The sequence below is a fragment of the Aspergillus ruber genome, assembly GCF_000600275.1.
Source record: "Aspergillus ruber CBS 135680 unplaced genomic scaffold scaffold00020, whole genome shotgun sequence".
NCBI lineage: Eukaryota > Fungi > Ascomycota > Eurotiomycetes > Eurotiales > Aspergillaceae > Aspergillus > Aspergillus ruber.
In genome coordinates this window covers 108,457-134,387 of record NW_024467316.1, presented here as the reverse complement: position 1 = coordinate 134,387, position 25,931 = coordinate 108,457, and the positions used below count along the sequence as shown (strand labels likewise).

At 48.2% G+C, this 25,931-nt stretch overlaps 8 protein-coding genes across 8 annotated transcripts; 5 read left to right on the top strand and 3 right to left on the bottom strand.

Moving 5' to 3' along the window:
• Positions 1–5,731: 5,731 nt before the first annotated feature.
• EURHEDRAFT_503692 (actin-related protein 2/3 complex subunit 2) lies at positions 5,732–7,396 on the bottom strand (the record flags this gene model as incomplete). Its single annotated transcript, XM_040785799.1, has 6 exons — positions 5,732–6,232; positions 6,283–6,331; positions 6,384–6,484; positions 6,537–6,678; positions 6,733–7,261; positions 7,335–7,396. The coding sequence occupies 6 exons, from the start codon at positions 7,394–7,396 to the stop codon at positions 6,153–6,155; spliced, it is 963 nt and encodes a 320-aa protein (XP_040637319.1). The 3' UTR covers positions 5,732–6,152.
• Positions 7,397–7,652: 256 nt separating this feature from the next.
• On the top strand, positions 7,653–10,949 carry EURHEDRAFT_524481 (snoRNA-binding rRNA-processing protein DIP2). Its single transcript, XM_040786928.1, has 3 exons — positions 7,653–7,676; positions 7,735–7,989; positions 8,059–10,949. The coding sequence occupies exons 1-3, from the start codon at positions 7,660–7,662 to the stop codon at positions 10,655–10,657; spliced, it is 2,871 nt and encodes a 956-aa protein (XP_040637318.1). The 5' UTR covers positions 7,653–7,659; the 3' UTR covers positions 10,658–10,949.
• Positions 10,950–11,568: 619 nt separating this feature from the next.
• On the bottom strand, positions 11,569–12,870 carry EURHEDRAFT_459702 (metalloendopeptidase WSS1; the record flags this gene model as incomplete). The annotated part of the gene is made up of 2 exons (XM_040784604.1): positions 11,569–12,538; positions 12,587–12,870. 2 exons carry the CDS (start codon positions 12,868–12,870, stop codon positions 11,569–11,571), a joined length of 1,254 nt encoding a protein of 417 aa, XP_040637317.1.
• A 588-nt stretch (positions 12,871–13,458) lies between these two features.
• Positions 13,459–15,260, top strand: EURHEDRAFT_414035 (DUF1776 domain-containing protein). Its single transcript, XM_040782318.1, has 4 exons — positions 13,459–13,642; positions 13,705–14,044; positions 14,103–14,266; positions 14,319–15,260. Exons 1-4 carry the CDS (start codon positions 13,610–13,612, stop codon positions 15,153–15,155), a joined length of 1,374 nt encoding a protein of 457 aa, XP_040637316.1. The 5' UTR covers positions 13,459–13,609; the 3' UTR covers positions 15,156–15,260.
• Positions 15,261–16,572: 1,312 nt separating this feature from the next.
• Positions 16,573–18,856, top strand: EURHEDRAFT_459549 (uncharacterized protein; the record flags this gene model as incomplete). The annotated part of the gene is made up of 2 exons (XM_040784592.1): positions 16,573–18,647; positions 18,703–18,856. 2 exons carry the CDS (start codon positions 16,573–16,575, stop codon positions 18,854–18,856), a joined length of 2,229 nt encoding a protein of 742 aa, XP_040637315.1.
• A 2,064-nt stretch (positions 18,857–20,920) lies between these two features.
• Positions 20,921–22,039, top strand: EURHEDRAFT_459627 (DUF3712 domain-containing protein; the record flags this gene model as incomplete). The annotated part of the gene is made up of 4 exons (XM_040784599.1): positions 20,921–21,039; positions 21,108–21,523; positions 21,579–21,703; positions 21,755–22,039. 4 exons carry the CDS (start codon positions 20,921–20,923, stop codon positions 22,037–22,039), a joined length of 945 nt encoding a protein of 314 aa, XP_040637314.1.
• Positions 22,040–22,715: 676 nt separating this feature from the next.
• On the top strand, positions 22,716–23,920 carry EURHEDRAFT_531996 (asparaginase ahrA; the record flags this gene model as incomplete). Its single annotated transcript, XM_040787203.1, has 2 exons — positions 22,716–22,893; positions 22,947–23,920. The coding sequence occupies 2 exons, from the start codon at positions 22,716–22,718 to the stop codon at positions 23,918–23,920; spliced, it is 1,152 nt and encodes a 383-aa protein (XP_040637313.1).
• EURHEDRAFT_414030 (glycoside hydrolase family 18 protein) lies at positions 23,896–25,618 on the bottom strand. The gene is made up of 5 exons (XM_040782317.1): positions 25,454–25,618; positions 25,131–25,391; positions 25,047–25,071; positions 24,760–24,994; positions 23,896–24,705 (listed from the first exon to the last, which is right to left on the bottom strand). The coding sequence occupies exons 2-5, from the start codon at positions 25,316–25,318 to the stop codon at positions 24,053–24,055; spliced, it is 1,101 nt and encodes a 366-aa protein (XP_040637312.1). The 5' UTR covers positions 25,319–25,391; positions 25,454–25,618; the 3' UTR covers positions 23,896–24,052.
• Between the last annotated feature and the right edge of the window lie 313 nt (positions 25,619–25,931).

Sequence of the window (25,931 nt, the reverse complement as noted above, 5' to 3'; positions counted from 1 at the left end):
AGACAAGTAAACTTTCGCCATAGCCATCTCCCCTTGCTTTGGCTGGCGTGTAGGGCATACGTACAGCATATGCAAATTGACAGTAATAATAATATACGTATTATAATTTTGAAACAATTGAACCGTTCACACAATCCCAAACCAATCTCCATATACAAGTAAACAAGCAATGCTCGATGCAGGGGCTGTGTTTGGGGGAAGAAAAAGGAATGCAGAAAAATAAAATACTGTTCCAGGGGCGACGTTAACACTTGGCAGCTGCCGTTTGAAATAGGTAACTTCCTTGGCTATCTCCCCGCTAGCGCGTGGATGGTATTAATGCCTCAGGCGATGATAGTTTGCCGACCTGAGTACCGATACCGTAACGATCCCGAACCGACTCTATACCGACTCCAGCATGCATTACATGTACAAGCAGAGTTGATGCAGTTTGATGATGTATGTGTATGCTATGTGTACGTATGTGCAGCCACCGACCAATAAGACTGAAAATACTGAGAAACCCGGTTGATTGTATGAGTTGTAAAGGCCTCACCATTAATAGTACTCCGTGTAAATCACATGCTTGCCGAGTGGAGCCAAACCAATAGATGACAGTCGCTCTGAAATCACTTACTATCCCTGAACATCGTCTACCCCGTACGTGCACGCAACACTCCGGCTCGCTTTCGACATGCTTGCGAGACGGATCTCAGTGTCTTGCACTCCCACTATGCAGGCACCCCAATATCATCAATGTCAAACAGGTTGGACAGATACGTGACTTCTATGTGCCACGTTATAGTTAACAGATTCACTGACTTCATCGGACTCTTCAGATATTAGGTACGTTAGCCAGTCTCATTGGATTTCATCGCCACTTCTGCCTCCGAACTGCATGTGCTTCATACATCGACGTCAAATCGACCTCAACCGGGAGATAGAAATTTTACGAATCGATACTAACTTTCGGATCTTTTACCCATGTACCGGAACACAGACCATTGTGGCGTTGAGGGAACGTCTGGTCATTCTGAAAACTTGATATGCCCTTTCTTGCCCACGGAATTTCTGCAGACGAGAAGTTCCAGGATGTCTATACATCCCAGGGACGCTGCTGCCGAAGCAAAGCACATAGCATTCCTGGTAGCCGCCAGCTGCCATGATTTATAGCAGCTGATGACTGAATGTTGTTCGAGATAGGTGGTCAATACCGTGAACTGCTCGAATTAGAATCCCCGATGCCTAGGCCAACGATTAATGCACAGGACGTCCAAAGATAACAACCACCATCGCGTAGGAGCCTCAGTCCCAAGTCACTTGTTTCGTGGAGGCATATTTCAGTTCCTAAACGGTTTTAGGCGTTTGCGGACGCACTTCAAGCAAATATCTGTAGTCAATAGGCGTTTTTGTTTGTTCTCTTCCTGGCGATGCTGAGAATGGTGTTCGACACAGATCGCCAATGAAGGTAGATTCCGACTTGTAGAGCTAGGCTACAGTAAAAACTATAGCCGATAGATAGTTGAGCACATCCGATTGTTTCAAACCCATCTTTTTGAATTGCCACATATATATGCGTGTTTTTCTGCCTTCGCTGTTCTTGAGCCACACACCGGCCGTTGCTTAGTTTCGCCTTTATTTCTTGGATCATTTCTTTCTTTCTTTGGAGTGGATTGTGCAGGTGGTGTTTTTATCATTGTTTTGCAGTTGCTGTTAGGATCAGCAAGCATTGGTATTTGTTAGCTATATATATATCTTAGGGCTCGACCGCACGTTATCATATTTATCTTATCTTGACCTGAAAGTGTTTCATACAAGCCCCTCCTCACACAATCCTGACCGTAAATAAAATCAAAATCTCCACTGAAACTAACGGCTATCTTCTCGCTCCAGATGCATACTGATGGTAAGGCAGTCTCCAGAAATTCTTCAAATTCCGCGCTCAAGCAAACGTGAGAGCACTGGTGGATAACAGTAGTCTATACTCTGTGCTTTTTTCAGTTTGTTTTCAGTCGATGACTGAGAAAGCTTTGCCAGGCTTACGAATCGAAATACTGACTCTATATTAAAATTCACGACTCACGCTAGCCACACGTTCTAAGCGATAACAGGTAAGTATGTAGACAAAGGATGGCGTTCATGCTTCTCTAAATAGATTAATCGAAGTTGCCATTCTCAGTCTAAACGGGACAAGGGATACTGTTATTCCCGAAGACGTTCATAAATTGTCAATGTCTATTCCGGGTGGTGAGCAGGTGCTTGGAACAGTTTCCAGTTAAATTCAAAGCAACGGCTGACAGGTCATCCTATTCTATCACGGCAAGAAATATATATATACTAAATAGGACAATCAATATAATTTGGTAACAACCACGATGGTATCTTTACTGGTTCTTTCCACCCGACTCCTCCGTTGGCCGTGGATGTGGGTGTAGTCGAGGTAGTGAACAGCAGAAAATTAACCATCACAGTGATCCACGTAAAATTACCATCTCACAATTTACCGCCCAAGTAAGTGTAGTTCAACATTGGGTCTGCATCGTTGCCCTCAGTTCCCTGCCCGATGACTCGATCCTCAGCATTCTGCACGGAAAAGATTCGAAGACAGATGATAAGCATGATAAACTGTAATCATACATAGAGCCGCCAAGGACTAGTAGCAATGATCTCAAGAGTTGAAAAGCTGCAATGACCATATCCTGTGCAATTCCCTCCAATAGAGCCATTTCCTTCAGTCAATGACTGAGCCTGGCTCTCGGTCAACTGTCCCCGATTTAGATCTAAGTTCAAATCCTCCCCATCTGATCCGGAGTCTCTTGTATCTAGATTGGACGCAAATCGCATTGTTTCTTCTTCATCGTTCGTTTCGCTGCTTGCTTTGGCAGGGTCGAGTTGTTTTGCTGGATCTCGCCCCACATGACAGGCTTGAGGGCATGGTCATCGCCAGGTGGAGGATGACATGCTGCGCTAATTGCCATGTTGCAACTGGCAGCGAGGGGCATGTTGGTTTTGAAACGCTTCAACCCCAACCCTAAGATGGTACACACCATTACAGGCCCGAGAACAATGGCACAAATGATTGCAATTGGTGAGTACCCACAATTGATTACCTGGTATTCTGCTAAAGGATTCCCAGAAATGTCATATGGGAGAATCTCCACGTAGAATAGGCTCTGAAATACAAGCCAATGCAGCACTGCATGGGTTATCAAGAGCGGAATGCTATATTGATATAGAAGGCTGAGGTAGTAGGTTGGGCGTTGGGATCCTTTGGGCCAGGAAATGCGCAATGGCTTGCGTTGCCCAGCATAATCATTATGCTCGGCCGCAAGAAGCATGTTAGTCAGAATATTGTTGTAGAGGAAATATGCAACGGAAACTGGCAACTGCGGGCTTTTTGCAAGAAAAACCATGGGTGAAAATTGAGCACAACTTTTAGATTCCTGACAGATCTCTAGTATCGTGGATGATGTGGCAGTCAAAACCCAGTTTCCAGAGAGCTGAATTTGTGGTATCGCCATCTACCCCACAGATACTCATGAAGAGAAGGCAGCCTGAGACTGAGGGAATAAGCAGACAACTGTACAATTTAGATTGACAGTCATCAAAATAGTGCAATATATGTACAGGGAGATTGTGGCTGTCCAATTCAAACCGTTCACGGACTTTATCCATCTTTTGCTCAGAAAAGCTGCAGACTTTCCAATTGACCAGCGAGTGGGCCATGATTGTCTGCATTTTGTAGCGTTTGACTTGGACAACAAGCACCTACCCTCAGTCGTCGCATCAGGGTTGCTGAGAAAAGATGATATAGCGTCACCAATTGTCAGGAATACATCCTCCCTATCGTTATAAGCTGCCAAATACATACAAATGACTTTAAATGGCGTTGCAAAAAAAAAAAAAAAAAAAAAAAAAAGGCCGTGAGACATACAGCAAGATTGAATCGGAGTTGACACTTTTCATCGGCTTTTTGACTTGGACAATGGTCGAGCGGCAGTGCCTCAGCGTAGCGGAATTCAAAGCTTATGTTGCTGGCGCATGTAGCACCAATTGTCTAAATTGTGATATTCTTTGCCCAAAAACTGTTCTTCCAGTGACTTGGATCATCAAGATATCGTTGCAAGTCTTTCTCCCCATGATAATCGTGCAACAATTTTATGAGAATCGAGAATTCATCATATTCATCACCATGAAATTCAAGAGCAGATAGTGCATGCATACCATCTTGATTGAGGGTGATATTGGACGGAGTGGTCGCATTAAATAAGGGAAGTGACCAGGGTGTAGAGTATAAAGTGCGCGAATTGAGTGTAAAATTCCAACATATTCATAGCAACGTTCTGTTCAAAGCAATTTTTAAAAGCCATGTCATGATCCGGTGGGTTTTAGGGGTCTATTCTGCAGGGGCAAGGAGGATATCAATAGCAAGATTCATAAAATGCATCTTCTCCAGCCCAAAAAGCAAAGATTCTCTATACTAGGTACTCCAATGTCAAGCCACCTTCGTTGACTGTGGGCATTATCAACTGTCTTGCGAGATTGTGCACATAGACACTGCATGCAATAATTGCTGGCTGCTAGCATGATTGTGCTGAGTGCATTTATCAATAAATGCAGGCCACGCACCCAGTTCTTTGAGATAGAACATTTGCCGCGGTAGAGTGTGGCAGGGGTAAATTACTGGGCTCCAGCTTTTGAATATGCGATGGAAGCAGCGACAATGGTTAGGACCACATTGAGGGATAAGACAATTGCGGCAGCAAAGGCACAAAGGACACCTGTGACCCATTCTCGCTGATTCTCTTGAGCTTGTTGAACCCTCTGTTCTACCCTAACTGCAAGACTTTGAGGTAAACAGGAGGCTAATTTCAATACCATGGGCGTATTGGGGCCATTTAGGTCTTTATTGGAAGATTTACAGGTCCTTTGAAGTTCAATTAACAACAAGTTTCATATGTCTGGTGTACTCAGATACTAACCGGTCAATTTCAGACTCCTCGGTGTCGACTGTAACCTTTAAGTGATGTCGTATCAGGCAATACTTTAGTCGGCTAAATGGCCAGTACCGAGGTTGGTTTGTGGATTGCAACGATGCCGGCGTCCCATTCATAGTGCGTTTGTTCGGTTCTCAAGGTCGGAGCAAAGTAAAATGCCTATTTCAAGGGACAGTGCGGCATCATGATGCTGTTAAATAGAACTGTGTGTATTGCTTTTGTCCTATTTTCGAATTATGAGCGGAAGCGACAAGGCTATTACTGAGCCTCGTGCTGTGGAGTAAAACGCAGTCTTTCACCATCGTCAACAAGGATCGTCGAGGCAGTTATTGCATTAATTCGAACCTGGTAATGCAGGGAAACAGGATTCTCCATTGTTAAAGAATGGGATGTCCATTCGGACTCTCCGTGGTGTCCGCCTCAGTTCGGAAAGCCATACACTGAACCCTAAATACACTATAAAACCAAGACCAAGTCATTGGGAACCCGGCTATAAGTGGGTCTAATGGCCAATGATAACATCGCATTATGCTTATCTATAAGCTGGGGTCTAAATTTGGAGCAGGAAGGCTAATGAGCAGTCTCATCATTAAACACGGGACGATACAGGGTCTGACGAGTCGGAGTGCAGCCCTGTGGATTATTACTACATCAAACCGCATCCGCTTTTACTCTCGAAATATGTATATCTTATGTAAGTATAATTGTCTTCCTGCAAGCTTCTAGCCTGGAGCTGTGCCATGGCTGGCTGTGCTGTGAAACGAAATATACTTCTGTTGATTATGGTAACCTGGTGGCTATCCGCCCAAGCCAACAGTGCAATGATGATTCGCTTTCAAAAGATAATATGAGAAAAGAGGTAAAGCCAAACATAACGACAAAAGGACGCTGTAAATTATCAACAGTTCAGCCTTAAAAATAGCCAAATGACAGTTAATAGCTCAATCAACTCTATAGATCAATAAAGTATTTACTAAACAAGGTAATTCAGAAATCTGTTGACAACTCCATGCTGGTATCTTTGCTTGGTCCTATCCATTTAGTCCACCGGAAATACTAAAGCAATGCGACGAGGTTCCAGCCGCGTACACCGATACCACCCGTACCTCACAACCCCACAGCGGTTCTACCTTCTCAGAACAAGGGTTGTGTCTGTTGAGAATTTAAGTTCACAGTTTAGCCCTGAACCCTAAAGGTACGTCCACTGGCCGTCTTTTTCTCGCGTTCCTCGTTCTCAGGTCGAGCTCGGTTGAGGACTGAGGCCAGTTAGCTAGCGTTCGAACAAACAATTTAGTTGAAAGCTCACCCTGGAGGAAGTCCGCCGTCCTTTTGCGCATTCTGGTATGGATGTATGCCTGTTGACCGAGTAAGTAATCTGTAACTCTTATGTCACGCCTTGAAGCCTACCTTCGATGCTTTGATGTGGTAGTGGAAATAGTCGCGGAAGGTCTGAATGTGGGAGATGTTTGCGTAGCGGCGTTGAGGAGTGAGGTGGCGAGGGAAAAGGACTATAGAGGTTAGCAATGAGCACGAAATTTCTTGGAAGGGAGGGTGTAATACCAAAGGTAACGTAGCTCATCTCGCCTTCACCTGCAGGCTTGACACCAGGTACACCCTGCAGCTCCAATGGAGGGTCGTTACGGAAAAGCACTTGCGGGGCGTTCTGCAGAGCCATTCCACGCTTCCGGGCGTCGACAAATTCCTAGTTGTCGAGTCAGCAACCGACTATCCCAGCTATATGATAACCAAAACCAACCTGCAAGAACACTTTGCCAAAGATCCGGTCAGTCTCCTCACGGAAGACAGTACTGAAGATCACAGTCACCCGATCATAGCTAGCCTTGATATAGATTGCTTCCTCTTCACGGTAATGGATTGCCATCACTTGTCCTCCCTCTTTGACTCCCGGCGGTGTCGCTTCCGGGGAGAACTGCGAGGCCTCCTCTGCCAGCTTCCCAAAATCATCGAATGCTCTTTCGAATGGGGCAGCCATGGCATTGCGCTTCATCAGCGCAAGCCGCATAATCAACTCTTCTCGGGCCTCCTGTTCGGCGGGGAGATTCTCCAGATCGATCAATACCGAGAAATCATATCCGGGCTCTGTGTCGACAATGTAGGGTCCGTATTCTCTCTGCAGGACGTCCAAGGCGCCATATTGAACCAGGTCCTTGAAGCATTTCACGTTGATTGAGATGAGAATTTGGGTCTTGGATTCGGGAGTGGACAGGTGGAAGGTGACGCCGTCGAAGTCGGACGCAATTTGATCGATTGACACCGGGGGAGCTCTGCAACATAAAGATATCATTAGATCCTGCCTTGATATATCTATCATATGCTGGGCGGGGTGGTTCTCCGTACCCAGAGAACCGCTCCGTCAGGAGGTTCTCGATCAAGACGTTTTGGTAATCGAGAAGAAGCATGGTGGCTGAACCGGAAGCTCCGTACTAATCCAATCAAAGCTATATACTAGAATCGTCGCAATAGATAGATTCAGAGGAATGTTGAGTGTTTATTTGAGGGGGTTTGGTGTCATATCTGGATACGTATGTACCCCGTACAGCTGCCATGACGGAAGGCGGTGGAGAGATCGGATGGTCGCTGTCGCCGCCCGTAGTGCGGTCTCTATCGCTACTGATAGCGTTCTCCGCCAAATTTTTTATTTTTTCAACTCGGACGCTCAACAATGGTCAAGTCATACTTGTAAGTGAATTTAGTTGTTTGAGGGAATAACTTGGTTATCAAATACTGATTCATGCAGGAAGTTCGAGCATTCGAATACTTTCGGGCTCGTCACGTCCGCATCGTCGAATGCGATCTGGGCCCGGGACGATGTGCTCTCTGGAGCTGCGCGCAAGACGGGCGCTGGGCGAGCCTTTGTGGGCGCGAGTGAAGAGGTTCTCAGCTGGGATGTGAAGAAGGGAGAGCTACTAGGAAGATGGCGGGACACGTCGTGTAAAGCACAGGTTACTGCAATCACGCAGAGCAAAACTGATGAGGATATTTTCGCGGTCGGGTAAGTTATTTCATGGCTATCGCTTGTTCAAACGACAATATCTAACAATTGCTTTGTTTCTTCTTCTAGGTACGAAGATGGAAGCATTCGCATTTGGGATTCAAGAACCGCCACGGTCATCATCTCTTTCAACGGCCACAAGTCTGCCATCACCCAACTTGCCTTTGATAACGCCGGTGTGCGCCTTGCAAGCGGATCGAGAGATACGGATATCATCCTGTGGGACTTGGTGGCCGAGGTTGGGCTTTTCAAGCTTCGTGGGCATACCGACCAGATCACTTCGTTGCACTTCATCTTCCCGTCCATGGAGCTACTCAACGCCACCGGAATGAGTGACCACGCAGGTTTCCTGTTAACGACTAGCAAAGATTCGCTTATCAAGGTCTGGGATTTGGCATCTCAGCACTGCATCGAGACACATGTGGCACAGTCGAACGGAGAATGTTGGAGTTTGGGTCTTGCGCCAGACCAAAGTGGATGTATCACAGCCGGTAATGATGGTGAAATTAAGGTTTGGTCTATTGACGAAGCCGCCATGCTCGAGATTTCTAAGGAGAAGGTTGGAGCGGAGGACCAAAAAGTTCTCACCGCTAGGGGAACGTTCTACAGGACCGGCAAGGACCGCACTATCGGTATCAGCTTCCACCCGCGCGCAGACTACGTCGGATTTCACGGTTCAGAGAAGGCTATCGAGATTTGGCGTATCCGCTCAGAGACAGAAGTTCAGAAAAGCTTGGCCCGAAAGCGCAAGAGGAGAAAGGAGAAGGACACTCAACGCAGCACAGATGGACAAGAGGAGTCTAAGCCCGAAGATATCTCTTCTGCTCCGATCACAGAGATCTTCGTCTCCCACGTTATTGTCCGTACAGGCGGAAAGGTCCGCTCGTTTGATTGGGTGCGGACTAAATCCAGCGGCAATATCCAGCTTATTGCGGCGTCGGCCAACAACCAGCTTGAGGTCTACACCGTCCCTACAGCGAACAAGAAGAAAGAAGACGACGATGAGTCGGATTACAACAGGAGCCTGGCGGTGGATATCCCTGGACACCGGACAGATATCCGGTCGATTGCTTTGAGTTCCGATGACCGGATGTTGGCTTCGGCCTCGAACGGTAGTCTGAAAATTTGGAATACCAAAACCCAGAGCTGTCTGCGTACCCTCGAGTGTGGTTATTCTCTTTGTTCATCCTTCCTTCCTGGTGACAAGATCGTTGTCGTGGGCAACAAGAACGGCGAACTGGAGGTCTTTGATATTGCCTCGTCCACTCTCTTAGATACTATCAGAGCACACGATGGGCCCGTTTGGTCTCTACACGTTCATCCTGATGGAAAATCAATGGTGACCGGTAGTGCTGACAAGACAGCTAAATTCTGGGATTTCCAGGTGGTTCAAGAAGAGATCCCTGGTACCAAGCGAACGACGCCCAAGCTCAAGCTGGCACACACAAGAACCCTGAAGGTTTCGGACGACATCCTCAGTCTACGCTTCTCACCTGACTCTCGCCTACTTGCCGTTTCGCTCTTGGACAACACTGTCAAAGTGTTTTTCGCCGATTCGTTGAAGCTGTTCCTCAACCTTTACGGACATAAGCTTCCTGTCCTCAGCATGGACATTTCTTACGACAGCAAACTCATCGTGACTTGCTCAGCTGACAAGACTGTTCGTCTATGGGGTTTGGACTTTGGTGACTGTCACAAGGCCTTCCTTGCCCATGAGGACAGTATCATGGGTGTTGTCTTCGTCCCAAACAACAAAGAAGGCAACGGACACAACTTCTTCAGTGCCAGTAAGGATCGCGTCATTAAGTACTGGGACGGTGACAAGTTTGAGCACATCCAGAAGCTTCAAGGTCACCATGGCGAAATTTGGGCTCTGGCCATCAGCCACACGGGCGAGTTCATCGTCAGCGCCAGCCACGACAAGAGTATTCGCACATGGATCCAAACCGACGAACCCCTCTTCCTCGAAGAAGAGCGCGAGAAAGAACTCGAAGAAATGTACGACAGCACCCTAACCGCCTCCCTCGAAGACGAAGAAGGCGAAGGTGAACAAGCCGAAGCCGTCGACGCCGGCAAACAAACAAACGTCACCCTCATGGCTGGTGAAAAGATTATCGAAGCTCTAGACCTGGGCATGGAGGATCTCGAGATCATGCGCGAATGGCGCGCCGTCAAGGCCTCCAACCCCAACGCCGCCCCTCCCACCCGTAACCCCGTGTACATGGCGCTCGGCAACATCTCCGCCGAACAACACCTCCTCAAGACCGTGCAGAAGATCCCTCCGGCCTCGCTGCAAGATGCCCTTCTCGTCCTACCTTTCTCCAAGGTTCCCGCGCTCTTTACCTTCCTCAACATCTGGGCGAACCGCCAATGGAATATCCCTCTTGTGTGCCGTGTGCTCTTCTTCATGCTCAAGACGCACCACCGTCAGATCATTGCGAGTAAGATGATGCGGCCTATGCTGGATAGCATCCGGTCGTCGCTGCGGCGGGTGCTAGCGGCTCAGAAGGACGAAATGGGATTTAACCTGTCAGCCCTGCAGTTTATCGGCAACCAGGTACGCGAGCAGGGTACCAAGGACTACGTTGATGAGGATACCTGGGAGCAGGATCACCCGGTGATTACAGGGACTGGGAAGAAGCGGCAGTTTGTGCAGATTGCTTCTTGATAGCATGTATAATCATGAATGGCGTTGCTGTTTGTCTTTCGGTTGCAAGAAAAGTTCTATATCCGGAGTTTTGGAGGGAAGATAATATGTATTTATGTAGAAATAACTTGAATATATAGACAAGCTATACATCTCATCCTGATTCTTGACGGCCACGTTCCATTTAAATCTAAGCTACACCAGTCTCAACGCAAAGTAGGTACCTATACAATCTTCAAAATGTCAGCAAAGCCCAAGAGCAAACAATAAGCTCAACACAATCCAACGACACCACAACACACAACCACAATGCTGTCCAGATGACAGTCCACAGCACGTCGCAAAACTCCTCTCAGCAGAACCATTATAAGCACCGACAACAAAGAGAAAGGAAAAGTCGTTCTCCGATTTCGCCTTTGCCATACCTCTTCCGGCTCTTCCTAAATACCGGTTCGGAAAAAGTTCTCATCATTTAAGAGTTTTGGATGTGCTGCAGATATTTGTGCGAATGGTTGTGGGTGTGGTGTGATGCGGTTGTCAATTGAGCATAAAGGAGTGAGGAATTGAAAATACCTGTCGTATTATCAGTTAGTCAATCGTGTTTTGACACAGCATGCGTTGCGAACGTCTTTTCGAACTTTGCTCACGATCTGTTGTGGGAGGGAAAGGAAGAAATTGTCCGCAGAAAAATTGGTTTTAGAGTGGAAATACACGTTAGTCAGATGTTAGTCAGCATCACAATCAACTACATAGTGGAAATGAAATGAAAAAGAAAAGATGAAAAAGAACTGGAGAATATTCAGAAGAACATAGGATGTAAAACAAAGTCTATCATATACTTGTGCATCATGTTTTAGCAAGATCCATACAAAAAAGCCATAGTAAAATCAAACATCACGGGTATAAAACTCCATATCAAGACGTGTATCAAATTATGAGGACTGCTTCATCAACCCGCAATTCGAGCATGTCCAATATTCTGTTTCCATAAAAGATCCACAGGAATGGCAGACCCAGCCTAACGGACGTTTCTGCACGTTTCTCTCTATATCAGCAAGTGATTTGGCGGCCTTCGTTCGATTCTTGAAATTTGGCTTGCTGCCAGTTTCGCTCAGTGTCCGCTTATTTCTGCCGCGAGGCGTTGTGGCTTCGGAGGTTGCGGTAGCTGGCCCTGAAACCAGCCTTGAATTAGACGGCCGGGGTCGCTCTACTGCGCATGCATCACAACATAGGAAGTTGGGTGGATTTTCGAGCGTGCAAATAGGACATGTCCAAGGCTGATTATAAGCACGGCTGTCAGATATGAGATCGGCTGGATCGGGTGCTGGCGGTGCTGGCGATGAAGTAGGATGGCTGCTGCTCTCCAAAACCGGGGGAGGAGATGCAATAGATCGAGGTCCAGCTGGATTGCCTTGGCTTGGGGGGATATAAGAAGGGCCATATCTTTCCCGTTCTTCTTGCTGGATCAACTCGATATAAGCTTGCATAATCGCTTGTTCGTTAGCATCTTCTTCTTCTGCTTTAGTCCTGAAACCGTTCTTGGATGCCTCCTCAGCAAGGTCGTTAGTATTACCACGACCTGAGGCACAACCATTGGTCACATCTGTCCGCCGTTGCGCAGCATCAGCGATTACCTTGCGCATGTCTGTTCCTCGTAGTACCGGTACACCGCCTAGTCTTTGCCCTGACCCCGCGGCAAGTTTCCTTCTCTGCTCTGTCGCTGCTCGAGCTTGTCTACGAGCTTCTTCCATAGGTATCTTACGACCACCTAGTCTTCTGCCTTGCGAAAGGAAGCCCTCCCCAGTGTATCCTTTTATGACCAGCTCTTCATGCTCATCACGTAACTGGTTCCAGAGAGCATGGAAATTTCGGTTATGCGGGCCATGTACAATATGGCAGAGCCTATACGAGTTAGAAATGAACCAGGCGCATATAAGCCGCTTCACTCACTCATGCAACATCGTATCCACCACATGTTCCAAAGGTAGAAATTGGCACTGGTCAGAGGGATATCGTAATCTCAGACAGATCTTCTGGCCGGCGTTCACGTTCAAGCCCAGGAGGTTCCGTTGATGAGGATAAAATTCGCAGAGTGTTCCTACTCGCCACGCCCGTTGTCGCATGATTGGTTTAACCAGCGAAGCGACTTTCCGAAGCATCAACAGCGCTTCGGATTCTCTGGGGAGGTGTCTTTCATGTTGATACTCCGAGATGAGTGAATCGAGCTCGCGCATCTTGGCAGATCTATGAATACGGATTCGCGGGGATTCAAAACGGGTACCCAAAGTATAAAGACTATCCCCGATAAAAATGCATCACTGCAGAGGAGCAGATAATGGTACAATAGACATCGGGTCTGACACTCAGAAGTCCCCCTCTCCCCAGGCTCCGATGCCCAGCGAAATTTTGATATGGCAGTCTGTAGTGGTAGAAAGTTGGGGTGAAAGGATGATGCGCTGGAAGGAGATTATCGGCCCTTGATATAGACTATACTTGATTAGGTTTAGCGTGAGGTGAAAGAGATCTATGATATTCGCCTCTGACCGGGTACGTCTTTCTCGGACCTTTAAACATTCTACTATATTGCTATGCTCTTTTGATTTATGGTAGGATAGAAGTCATAAAGAAATAAATTATGGTCAATATCTGTTCGGACCTGCATGGCTTTTTCTGAAAATGTCCGGACCGCAATATATTTAAGTTAGCATCAGCTCTAGTATAATATAAGCAACTAATTTAAGAAATCTATTATCATGTAATAATAATATAAGATGGGACTTCTTGCTATATTGTTTTTCTTCTATTTACCAAACTAGCCACCAGGGGTGTATGAAGAATGACTGTACATACTCAATGGCGTAGTATGTAACGTGCTCATGTGACTCCGCCGTTATCAGCATAACTTTTTGTTATCGCCCCTCAAGCTCCGGCATCCACCAGCATCCGGATATCAAATTTCAACAATAATTCAAAATGACGAGTGACGATCAGTTTTTTTTTGACTACGTATGTTTTACGATGCCCCATCTCCAACTCAATTAGTACTAACCAAGCGGTCTGATGTCCAGCTCGCTTCCATCCCCCATGACGTAAAGCGATACTCGCTCCAGGTCGCAAACTCCATCGACCGGCAAGTCGACAGCGCCGCGACGACCCTTCGAGACTCGCTATCACAGCAATCATGGCTTCCTTCATCCGTACGACCTTCACGGAAAACCGTTGATGTCGTTCCAACCCGGTCGTTGACGGGTCGCGTGCAAGATTGGGTTATTTCGAATCGGGCGTTGAGTGCCGCCGCCTTGGCGTTTATCGGGACGACATGCGTTTTGTACTTTGGGAACAAGACGTTGAATGGGAAGCGGAGAAAGGCTAGGAGGGCTGGGAATGGTGCCCGGAAGGAAATAGTCGGTATGTTGTGAAGCTGGGTCTAAGTTCTAGTTGGGAACGTGACTAAGTGCTGGGACAGTTATCGCCGGTTCACCTCACGACCCGATGGTCAAGTCGATTTCTTCAGACTTGGAGCGACGAGGATACATCGTTTATATTACAGTGTCGTCAGCAGAGGAGGAACATGTTGTTCAGTCGGAGAACCGTATAGATATTAGGGCACTTTGGCTCGATTTGACTACGGTATGCGAATCTTCCACTGATTCGAGACGGAGAATAATGGCTGACCCTTTAGACGCCTCCATCGCCATCTGATATTCATCCGTCCTTACGAGGAATCCGCTCCTTGATCACCCAGCCCCAGTTCCCTATGCCTGGTGTGCCGCCACACACTTGCCAGCTGAGTGGTCTCATCGTGATCCCTTCGTCCCAATACGAACATGGGCCTGTGGCCACAATTTCTCCGTCTGCCTGGGCCGATACGGTTAACACCCGAATTCTCTCCCCGGTGCTGGTGACTCAGCTCTTCCTGCCCCTTCTCACGCTGCGCAACAGCCCTAGCAACATCGTCCTCGCCTATCCCTCGATCTCATCTTCGCTTTCTGCACCATTTGCAGGCCCCGAAGTTGCAACGGCGCGTGCCCTGTCAGGATTTGCAACATCCCTTCGAACGGAACTTAGTCTTCTGCAGAATGGAAACGTGAGCGTGGTGGAAATGAAATTGGGCAACCTGGATCTAGGGTCATCTCGACCTCAGAGCCGTGTTGCAGGGACAGAAACTCTGGGTTGGAATGCCCAGCAGCGCGCTCTGTACGGATCTCAGTACTTATCCAGCATTGAACAGCGGCCGGTGGCACCCGCGGGACCGAGTGCGGTGCGAGGATCCCCGGCGCGTCACTTGCACCACGCGGTACTTGAGGCATTGGAACCGCCGTCGAAGAATATCTTCGGACAGAAGACGTCGAAGATGACGGTGGTGTATGCTGGCCGGGGAGCGCGTACGTATGGTGTGATTGGGGCGTTGGCACCAGGCGGCTTGGTAGGATGGATGCTCGGGCTTCGCAGTGGATACGCGACTGCAGGCGATGGGATGAGTGGAAGCTTCCATGAGGCGAGTTGGGAGAAGGTTTAACGTTTATATATAAGTGTTTTTTTTTTTTTTTTTTTTTTTTTTTTCTTGCTTTTTGTTCTCGGCCGGGTAGTGTATGCATTATGGGTAATTGAATCTTCACTCAGGTTATGGCATTCACATTGCGTAGAATAGTATGTACCTGTACGCGAGTCATTCTGCAACGGACATAGTTTGGAAGCGACTCGGAAGCCAATTGCTAATTGCAATCTGACACAATGGCAAGATCCAGACCCATTTCCATCGTTTGGAGACCCGGAGTAAATGACTAAAGGAGCATCTGAACCGACTATTGACCCCACTGTATGGATTCTAGGTTGGACTCAGTATACAATTTCAAGAATTGGGACCTAGTAGTCAACAGTTCTAGAGAGCAAGTATCAGTACAAAGATTAGTAGAACGGAAGCCATCATAATCTATAAATCCAGCCCCTTGCAGGATCTGACCGTGTACTCTGTATAACACTGTTGTGTGATCTTTGTACGCGGAGAATTTTGCACGCACCAGAAGCAGTGGACCGGCGCCAAGGCTGGCCAGATGAGGATATTCATTTCCATAATAAGCACAGGCGACGTTGAGAAGAGACCATACTCTCTCTGTATGTATTTGTATTCTGTAGAGATGCTTCAGTGCTTTCTACTACTGTCTATAGCATTATAGACACAGAGTAAGCAAACAATAAACAAGCGCCTAGCAAACATAGATCCCGATACTATCAACGCTGTTGACACTATATAAAAACCAGGGAGAGAGGGTCAAAAAAAGATACCCCTGAAACGGTCCCTTGCCTTTTCTTTCCTTTCTTCTCACTAAGGATTACTCTGGACTCCGCGTGGAGCAAAAACTGTCAATCGATCGTCAGGGCGGGAGAATTTCTTCGTTTCCATTGCTTTGTGTGTTTTGCTTACTGTCTCTCTTCTCCCCTTCTACTTCCCTCCGACTCTCTTCCACCTTCCATCGATTGCCCATCATCTCAGCCCACCATGACTGGCTGTTGATTTTCATCTGATTCTATTCTATTCTTCTCATCTTCACCCCATTGATCTTTTATATTCTGTTTTTCTTTAGCTCTCCACGCCTGGTTTGCTGTGTGGAGCTGTCCGCTCTCTCTATCCTCTCCCAGGGCTGTCGTTCATTTCTATTCCGCCCTCCTAAAACCACATCCCCCCTTTCGCTTCATCCGGCCTAATTGATCGATTTCGTCCTCCAGATGCAAATCGCTTCGATTATTTCTTATCGCAGACGGTAGATTTTCGTGTTTCTAGGTCATTACAACTGATTGTGCTCACGGACTTGGATTGCTTCTGTGGAGACGTACCGAGAAGAGGAACGTCACAACCGATATAACCATCGACTCGCTTTTCGAATTGGGAAAGGCAACTGGAAGAACGAAGGAATTGAATATACTGGGTTATTGAGATGTCGTATCGTCCCAACCTGGGGGAAATTCGTTCCCCCTCCCACGACACTCTCCGGAGTGGCATCCCCTCACCACGCATCGAACACTATGATGGCGAAGTCCCTCCCGCTCTGTCCCCCCTCGATGCGTTTGCCGCCCAGGGTCGTCTACTCGCAAGACAGTTGGAAGAATCCGCACGGCGAGATCGTCGCCTGAGCAGGTTACCGCCCTCTAGTGTAGCTCGTTCCTTATCGCGGCCCCGACCGGGTTACTTTCGGTCGCTCTCCTCCGGCGATACCTCCACTAACACTGAGGGAAGTCTTGAACGTCGTCCCACGCAGAAGATCAACACCGAAGTTGAAGAGCAGAATTTCCGCCCCGTGTCGGAGCATCCACGCTTCAGTAGCGTTTCCAATGCCTACACCGAGGCTAGTGAGTACGAGGACGACGATGTCACCATTGACGAAGACAGTACTGCCACTCCCAAGCATGGCTCGACTATTCTTTCCAGCTTCGAGGTACCGCGGGCAGAATCGCCCGAGGAGGATCTCTCGTTGCGTGGAATGCCCGACCAAGGCCCCCGTCGCTTCTATGCCGCCGCAGCAGCAGCACCGCCGGCAGTGGGCGTCTCGTTGGCGGCCCCGTCTATGAATTCATCGACTGATTCAGCTTCGTCGCGACTCTTGATCCCACGCAGCCTGGCCCCGCCTGGTTCTCCCATGTCTCGACCTTCCAGCAGCTCCAGGGCCCAGCTAGAGAGCTCAGATGATGACTACAGCAGCTCTAATGGCGGGTCCACGTTTTCTCAGCCGCCGCGGAAGCTGTCGTCCAGCAGCGCTATGTCCGGACCGCATTCGCCCATGTCCAGCACTGCTGCCCCAGTGCCCCGTGGGAAACCCCGATCTCCGTCTCAGAGTTCCGAGGCTTCGAATAATGGCGGCCGCCTCCAGCGTCCTTCGCTCAACTTTTCGCGTCCCATGAGCCGGTCCAGCACAAATCTCTCCGCATCTGCAATGGCAAGCTCTGAACAGTTGCATGTTTCGGGCAACCGAGCATCTATTGAGCGAGGTCACAAACCAGGCCCGATTGTCGTTCCAACGTCGACGGAAGCGACTACTCCGTCCACGGAGGAACCCTCATCAGCCCTATCAGCCTCATACACTTATGCCAAGTACGCCCTTCCTCGGGGTCGTCAAATGGGCAGAGATTCCGTCGTATTTGCCGGTCTTCAGACCAATTTCGAATGGAAAGAGCCCTTGTTCGAGAGCCCGACTAATGAGCATCCATCGGAGCGATCCACACGCACACCGTCTCCACCTCCCTCGGATCAGGAGGCAGTGCCGGCTCCTAAGGCCCGATCGATGTATGAAGCTCCCATTTCTGATCGCCAGCTGTTGACTCCGGAGCCTGTGGCGCCATCGCGGCGCTCTCCATCGCCTGACACAGCAGCGGCCAGCAGACTCAGTCCGAAGGCCAATAAGAGCGATGCGGCATCGTCTGCTGGGTCGAGTAACACTCTTCGACCACAGACAGCCCGGTCCAACGACTCCGCTAATCTGGTGTCCGCTCCTGTCACGGCGGACGACCATCTGGCCGTGGGCATCCAATGTCATGAGAAGGGATCTCTTAACGAGTCGACCTACCACCTTCGCATTGCAGCCAAAAAGGACCACCCCACGGCCATGTTCCTTTATGCGTTGGCCTGCCGTCATGGTTGGGGTATGCGTCCCAATCAACGGGAGGGTGTCCGGTGGCTGCGGAAAGCAGTAGACTCCGTTGGTCTGGAGTTGATGGGCGACAGCAACACCCCTGTACCAGCGCGATTCCGGGAAATGCAGAAGGCTTATCGTGCACAATTCGCTCTGGGCATTTACGAGCTTGGTGTGAGCCATCTCAATGGCTGGGGTATTGAGCAAGATAAGGTTTTGGCTTTGCGTTGTTTTGAAATTGCCGGTCAGTGGGGAGACGCCGATGCGCTGTCTGAGGCTGGTTACTGCTACGCTCAAGGTGTGGGATGCAAGAAGGACCTGAAGAAAGCTGCCAAGTACTACCGCCAGGCCGAGGCCAAAGGTGTTAACATGGTGGGGAATAGCTGGTAAGTATTATAGTTGTTCCAGGTATGCTTGACTTGACTAATGCGAGCGTTACAGGATCTACAAAGACAAATATATGTCGGACGACGAGCCCAACGATCGTTCACGTGGGCGACAGGCTGGGACGTCGGATAAAAAATCTCGTGGTCGCAGTAAATCGCGAACTCGCAGTCTTTTCCACCGAAAAAAGTCCGGTGCAGCTGAAGCATAGATTTTCGCTTGCAGTTTTTGTTCTGGGTACGACTGTTAATTGATGCTAAATTATCTTAACTTGCATTCGTTGTGGTTTTTTCATTTCTTACAGCGTCCGACCCTCTGACACTCCCTTAATATTGTTTTCTTTTGATTGCTTTTGCTACTTGCCATTCATGCATATGCTTTTCCTTATGCGAATCTTCAGAGTGAGCTTTTGAGCTTTTGCTTCATTGCGTTTACTTTTGCTTCTTACACTCCTTTGCGCCTTGACAGCCACTTTTTTCTTTCTTTCTTTCTTTTTTTTTTTTTTTTCTCTTATCATTTGAATTCGAGCAGGACTTGCAATCTGCTCTTGGTCCGTGGATGGTGTTCATACCATCTGCCTTTTGGGCGCCATGCTTCTCTTCTTACTGGATACCCCTTATGACCCATGAGTGAGGTCTTAATTTCTAGTCACTCTATTTCTTTTTGTTTATTATTCTGACCTTCTTCGAGTGTTGCTGTCATAGGCTGCTCTTTCTCATTTCGCTTCTCTGGTTTCTCTTCTGCTACTTTTTGTTTGTTTATTTTTGTCCAATCTAGCTGTGTGGTCCATTCGCAGAGATCATATTTGATGATACTCATGACAATCTCATCATAATTGCAACGCTCTTCTTGCATCATCGTGTGCTTTTGGGTTTCTGAATACATACAGCAGCAATCCGGCTTGTTTTAATGGGGTATTTTGGGATACTTGAGTATTGGATCCAGCCATTTTGAGTTTGGGGAGAAACGCCACAGTAGCATCGGTGTATTATTTGGCTCCAATAGTATTGGTTTGAATATACCCCTCAACCTCGTACACGACTCGAAAAACCCGGGGCAACAAAATCGCGGAAATCTTGCTTGACAGGTCTCAAATCCTCGACAGACTGAAAAATGCGACAGACAACGGCTGTTACAGATTAGGACCAACTCCGCATTTTTCAAGATCTCAATTCTGGTCCTATGGGCTTCACTGATTTGATTCGCCTGCGACACCCTGAATCTTGTTTCTCATGCTCCTTGTTGCCTCTTCATTAGTGCCCATCCCGGCTGTTTCGGATACAAAGCTTAAAGCGGCACATGTTCAAAGTGATTGTCATGGCTGCTGATGATATTATAGGAGGGTTTCAAGTTCCATGTGGTACCGCATGGGTGGTTCTTCGTGCTCGAGGGTCTCACGGCATTCAATAGTATGACAGACTAGAGCTACAAGCTGCAGGGCCTCAGGATGTAACCTCAAAGAAATATCAACCCCGGCGTAATCCGAGCATCAACGCCTGCGCGCTTTGCTTTGAAAATTGGCATGTGTCAACCAAGCATCCCCTAATACTGCAGGAATAGGATAGAATCATGCGCGTCTTCCTCCTGGCGTATTTTTTCTTTGGCCCTTTATAAAAAGAAAGAATAATAGACAAAAGAAAGTTAAGAGTCTAAATAAGCAGTCGGGGGAGTACTATTATGTTTTGGGGCCGATCTCCGTGAGACTGACACAAACCACTCTGAGATAATCCATGGCCATTCGTTCTTTTTTTTTTCCCCTTCGCGCCCATTTTGGTGGCTATTTGCATGTGAGGATCTATGTAGTTTCTTTCAGGTTTCGGCAGGAATTTGATGCGATGGTAAATATTTAGGGTCCAGGGTTCCTGTCTTATTATTTATTGAATCTTTTCATACAGGTCATTCGGTTTATCTTCTTGTTTCTTTATTGTTTCTATCTTCTTGCCTTCTTTCTTTCGGTTTAAGCTTTAGTTATTGGTTGGGGAAGCTGTATTGATTTGTTCTTTGTCTCTATCACGCCCCTTGACCATTATACTTGAGAGCTGCAAATATTCTGTACTCTGAGATATAGGTCAACCCGTGTCCAACCTGCATTGCAATTTCGAACCAGAGGAGAATCTGCATGTTGACAAGGGACAGACTGGTAATTTAAAACAAACCATGTGGGACTCAGTCGTTTATGGGAGTGGCGAGCTGACAGGTAGCAAGCAGAGTATACTCGAAACCTACCGAATAACCAGTCACCATGGTCGAGGGTAAGACAACAGAAGTCTCCCAAATGGACCTTCCAGCACCGAAGCCCAGCGTGGGTGCTCGAATTAAAGCCCACCTCAAGAAGTGGTGGTGGGTGCATGTTATCATCGCGGGAGTGGTGGTCTTGGTGATTGTCCTTCCAGTGTATGTGGATTCGATGTTATCCAATGACAATCCAGTCAAGCGGGACCAGGATACTGACTGTTTCGCAGGGTGTACGTCGGTTACCCAAGGATCGCACGAAACGACGTGAACAAATCAACCCTGAACGTTACGAGCATGATCATCACCGACCCTTCCCCGGGATCGTTCCATCTGAAGCAGACGCAGGTAATCGGAACTAGCAGCGCATTTAAACCAACTATCTTTGGATTCTCGGCTGCCGTGTCGTTGCTTGGGGCTGTGCCTTGGGGCAACGCCCAGGTGCCGGATGTTAAGGCTGAGGATGGAGCAGTTGTGCATATCGAGGAGCAGATCAAGCTCAGCAATGAGACTGCGTTTGGGGATTTTGCGAAGGCGGTTTTGTTGAATGAGGAGTTTGACATGAATATTTATGGGGAGCCCAAGTTGCAGGAGGGGGCTTTGCCCAAGGTGGATGTGACGTACAACAAGACCGTCACTATTAAAGGTGGGTGTCATTTATCCGTGGTCCCTAGCGTATTGTAGCTAATGCAATGTGGCAGGCCTGAACAAGTTGAACGGATTCGACATTACCGAATTCAAGATCCTGACCAAAGATGCAGCCGACGGAACCAACACGGAGGGAACAGTGTATATTCCCAACCCAACCGTTATGACTCTCACCTTGGTATGTCCGACTTTCAACCGATGATATAGATCCATATTAACACAAACGCAGGGCAACGTCACGATGGACCTCTCCTCCAACGGCACGCACATCGGCCAAGCTTTCCTGGACGACCTCGTCCTCAACCCAGGCAACAACACCGTCCCGATGCGATCCACCGTCGACAAACTCAAAGTCATCACCATGCTTCCGTCGAATTCGATGCTCCCCGTGGATATCCGCGGCAACTCTAGCTTGTACCATGGCCGCGAACTGCCGTATTTCTCCGAGGCGTTGGCGGCGAATGAGCTCCGTACGACATTGGATGTTGGGAAGGGGTTGTTGAATGGGATGTAACATTGTACTCCGTAAATGAGTGTTTCTTTTGTGTTTTCTATGAGTCTTTTAATCAGGAATGGGATTTTATTACGTTTGGTTTTGGTGTTAATCATATAGAAGGACTTGGCAGTGGATATCATTGATATGCTTATCTTGGCTGGTATCAGTTCTCCAATTGTGCCTGATTTCGAGATCTTGGCGCTGTCAATTGATTGTCGTAACTCAATGGCTATGTACAGTCACTAGAGAGCTACATGGGCTTCCAAAGCATGCGATTGAAATGACCAGACCATACAATATAGTCCTCAATTAACTATGTAATGTACCTTTTGAAAACCGGGGTGACAAGGTCCCCGTACCTGATACTACCCCAACTTGGCTTCTCCAACTCGTCTCCAATCCACCTATATTAAACCAAGTTAAAACCAACGATTATCATCAACCATACTGCAAAGAGGAATCACGGGTTCTATCGGCTTGTCAATGTCCATAACCTCACCCGATCCCGGGCCGGTTTCTCTTAGCTTCTTGGGGACACCGATTCCTGGGTCGATAAGGAAGTAGCCAAGCTCTATGTACTCCGGAGTAGATACGAAGTACCGGGATGGGTATATAAAGGAGGTCACCGGGGTGTTCACTGATCCAGGAACGACTCATCCTTGACAAGAAAAGGAAGAGAAAAAGAATAAGCAATATGGTCCTCTTCAAGAACACTGCCGTTGGTGCTTCTGCTCTCTTGGCTGCTACCGGCTCTGCTACGCCTGTGGTACATTACCCTCGGGCGGCCAACAGCTCTGCCTTTACCAACTCGAATGGTCTGAAGTTCACGCACTTTAACCAGTCCCTTCCTAACGTGACTATCCTCGCAACTGGTACCTCCTTCTTCACTTCCATACAGCCGGAATACAGTGCTAAAGCAGAACAGGAGGAACAATCGCCGGCACCAGCCCCGACAAAACCGCCACAGCAGATTACGAATCTGGCGCCCTGGGCATCAACAAACTTCTCAACGCCATCCCCGAGGCCTTTGAAATCGCCAACGTCGCCGCCGTGCAAGCCACTAACGTCGGCAGCGGCGATGTCTCCTCCTCCCTCCTTCTCAACCTCACACACACTCTGCAAACGACGGTCTGCGATGACCCCAACATGTCCGGTGCAGTCATCACGCACGGCACAGATACCCTCGAAGAGTCCGCCTTCTTCATCGACACTACAGTTAACTGCGGAAAGCCCATTGTCTTTGTCGGCTCCATGCGTCCCTCCACCGCACTCTCTGCAGATGGCCCCATGAACCTCCTGCAAGCCGTCACCGTTGCCGCTGATGAGGACTCTAAGGACCGCGGTGCGTTGGTCGTTCTCAACGACCGCATCGCCTCCGCTTTCTTCGTCACCAAGACGCAAGCCAACACAGTCGACACCTTCAAGGCCATGGAGATGGGCAACTTGGGCATGATAGTCTCCAACGAGCCATATTTCTTCTATCCACCTGTGCAGCCTAGGGCTAAGACGGAGATCGATGTCTCCGGTATCGACAAAATTCCGCGCGTGGATATCCTGTATGCGTACGAGGATATGCAGGCTGATCTGCTGTATGCGGCTGTTGAGCACGGCGCTAAGGGCATTGTTATCGCTGGTGCTGGTGCTGGTGGTGTGTCAAGTGACTTTGACACTGCCATTAACGATATTGTGAAGAATAAGAGCATTCCTGTTGTTAAGAGCCATCGGACTGTTAATGGGGAGGTGCCTACGTCTGCTATCACGGGCGATGCCGCGGAGTACCAGATTGCTAGTGGGTTCTTGAACCCGCAGCAGTCGCGGATTCTGCTCGGATTGCTGTTGGCCGAGGAGAAGGGTGTTAAGGAGATTCAGGGAGTGTTTGAGAAAGCTGCTGCTGCTTAATTGGATTGTAGGTTTGGACTTGGATATGTATAGTAAGACTAGAAAAGTTGTGGTATAGAATAGAATATCAACCTAATGAATACAAACAAACCATAAATAACAGTATGCCGCCATTTTATCCTCAATGTACAATTACATCTCGTGCAAAGTATTGTACCCTGTCTCAAGCAAACTCCTCGGCCCCCGTGCATCCGCCGCCATATGCCAGTAAAACAGCCCTCCTAATTTCAGTTTGGTCGCGAATTTGGCTTTCTGCTGGACCGTCCGTGGTGTATCATATGTCACAAAACCACCGTCCCCTCCAGAGCAATATGCAGCCCCGGCTTTATCATCGTGATGTTCCTTGGCTCCGGGACGCGGCAAATCGGCATAATCAAACACTCCGTCTTCTCCACCAGTGCCAGAGTACGACTGACCAGTCTTGCTGCTACCCAGAAATGACCGTCCATATGCGGGAACTCCAAGAAGGAGTTTTTTAGGCTCCACACCTTGGGACAGGACGTAATTAACAGCCGACTGACCAGAATGGCCACCGCCCCGTGCGTAAAGCTGCGCCTGATGTCCGGTTTCGTTCGTCCATGGACCAGAGAAATCGTACGCCATAATATTAAGCAGGTCTAAGTATTGTGAAGCTTTGCCGAGATCGATGTTGCGGAGTGCCCATTGTCCCGCGGGAAGACATGTGGCCAACACATATCGTGGAGCGGGTAGGACCTCGCGCAGTCGAGCGAGCATGTTGACATAGTAGTAACCTTCTTGCGGATTTGCGGGATGTTCCCAGTCGACTAGTTGTTATTTAGTACAAAATCACTTACAATGATGAGTTGATGGACACTTACTGTCAATCCCATCCAGACCGAATTGATCCACCAATTCCCTCGCTGTCCGGACAAAGGTGGCCAGTCGGGATTGGCTCTGAGCCACCAGCGCGAAGTTCTCGCTCCCTTTCCCTCCACCACCAACTGAGAGGATGACTTTCATTTTGGAATATTGCGGTTTTAATTGTGTGAAGGCACGGATGCAGCCATTGGTCCCGTCGATTGGCATTTGCGCATCTGCCCATTCATCACTCAGCTGCACCAGTTAGCCGTACATACTCGTACTCGTCTGAGCAAAGTGGACATACATAAATTGTGCCATCTTCCTTGACCCTGGTCAACTGAGAGTTAGTACTTATTGCCTGTGTACTCCGTAGTATAGTAGCACGTACCAAGCAAACGCGTAAAAGACATGTGAGACGAATCCCAATCTCAGGGACGAAGGAGGCTGCTTCCGATAGACCCTCCAGTTCGGATAATAAGCTGCATTTGCATAGACTGGGATTTCGTAGGAGCTGCTGAACTTGCTGGAGCGTTCTGCCGCTTTGCGACGCCAATGGGGGAAGAGGCCGGATAGCATATCGTAATGAGACGAGTTGGACCACTCAATTCAGATAGGGAATGGTGACAGCAATTGAAAAAGGACAGACTGTCTTCAAAGGTTAGAATACTGAGATTGAAGAATCCTGAAGGAAGGGAAGGTAAATACTCGTACTTGCCCAAAACAGACGTCACGTGTGGGATGATGCTCTTTTGTTGTCTACTTTTGGCCTCCCGTTTTGCTTTTTCGCTCGACTTTATTTGAGTCTGACAAACCGTTGGTGTTGATTCGAAATTACACGCAGCAGAATGGTTGATGAGGAAAAAAAAAAAAAAAAAAAAAAACTAGGGGAAGAAAAAAAGGTCCTATTCCTTCTGTCATTCACGTGCAGGCCTGAAATACCAATCCCCCGCCCTTCAGCTCGTTTTCTCAACATCCCCTACGCCCTACACGGCAGGCAGAAAGACAGCACTCCATGCATGCATTACATGTCAGACAAGGTCATTCATTGTTTTAAGTTATCTACGGAGTATAAGGACTGCTATTGTGATCGCCAGCCTTTCCGGATGAGAGACGATGCTCGAATTCCCGCTCAACTCTACCTCAGTCGTATACAGAGTAGATGCAAGACTTCGGAATTGTGATGTGACCG

Bases quoted from the DNA above. Each gene is read 5' to 3' on its own strand.
- EURHEDRAFT_524481 (XM_040786928.1), top strand. The intron at 7,990-8,058 runs GTAAGTTATTTC...TTCTTCTTCTAG, and splicing joins GAGGATATTTTCGCGGTCGG to GTACGAAGATGGAAGCATTC.
- EURHEDRAFT_414035 (XM_040782318.1), top strand. From the start codon at position 13,610: ATGACGAGTGACGATCAGTTTTTTTTTGACTAC. The intron at 14,045-14,102 runs GTATGTTGTGAA...GTGCTGGGACAG, and splicing joins TGCCCGGAAGGAAATAGTCG to TTATCGCCGGTTCACCTCAC. The intron at 14,267-14,318 runs GTATGCGAATCT...CTGACCCTTTAG, and splicing joins TTTGGCTCGATTTGACTACG to ACGCCTCCATCGCCATCTGA.
- EURHEDRAFT_414030 (XM_040782317.1), bottom strand. From the start codon at position 25,318: ATGCTATCCGGCCTCTTCCCCCATTGGCGTCGCAAAGCGGCAGAACGC. The intron at 25,072-25,130 runs GTACGTGCTACT...TCAGTTGACCAG, and splicing joins GTCTTTTACGCGTTTGCTTG to GGTCAAGGAAGATGGCACAA. The intron at 24,706-24,759 runs GTAAGTGTCCAT...AATAACAACTAG, and splicing joins CGGTCTGGATGGGATTGACA to TCGACTGGGAACATCCCGCA.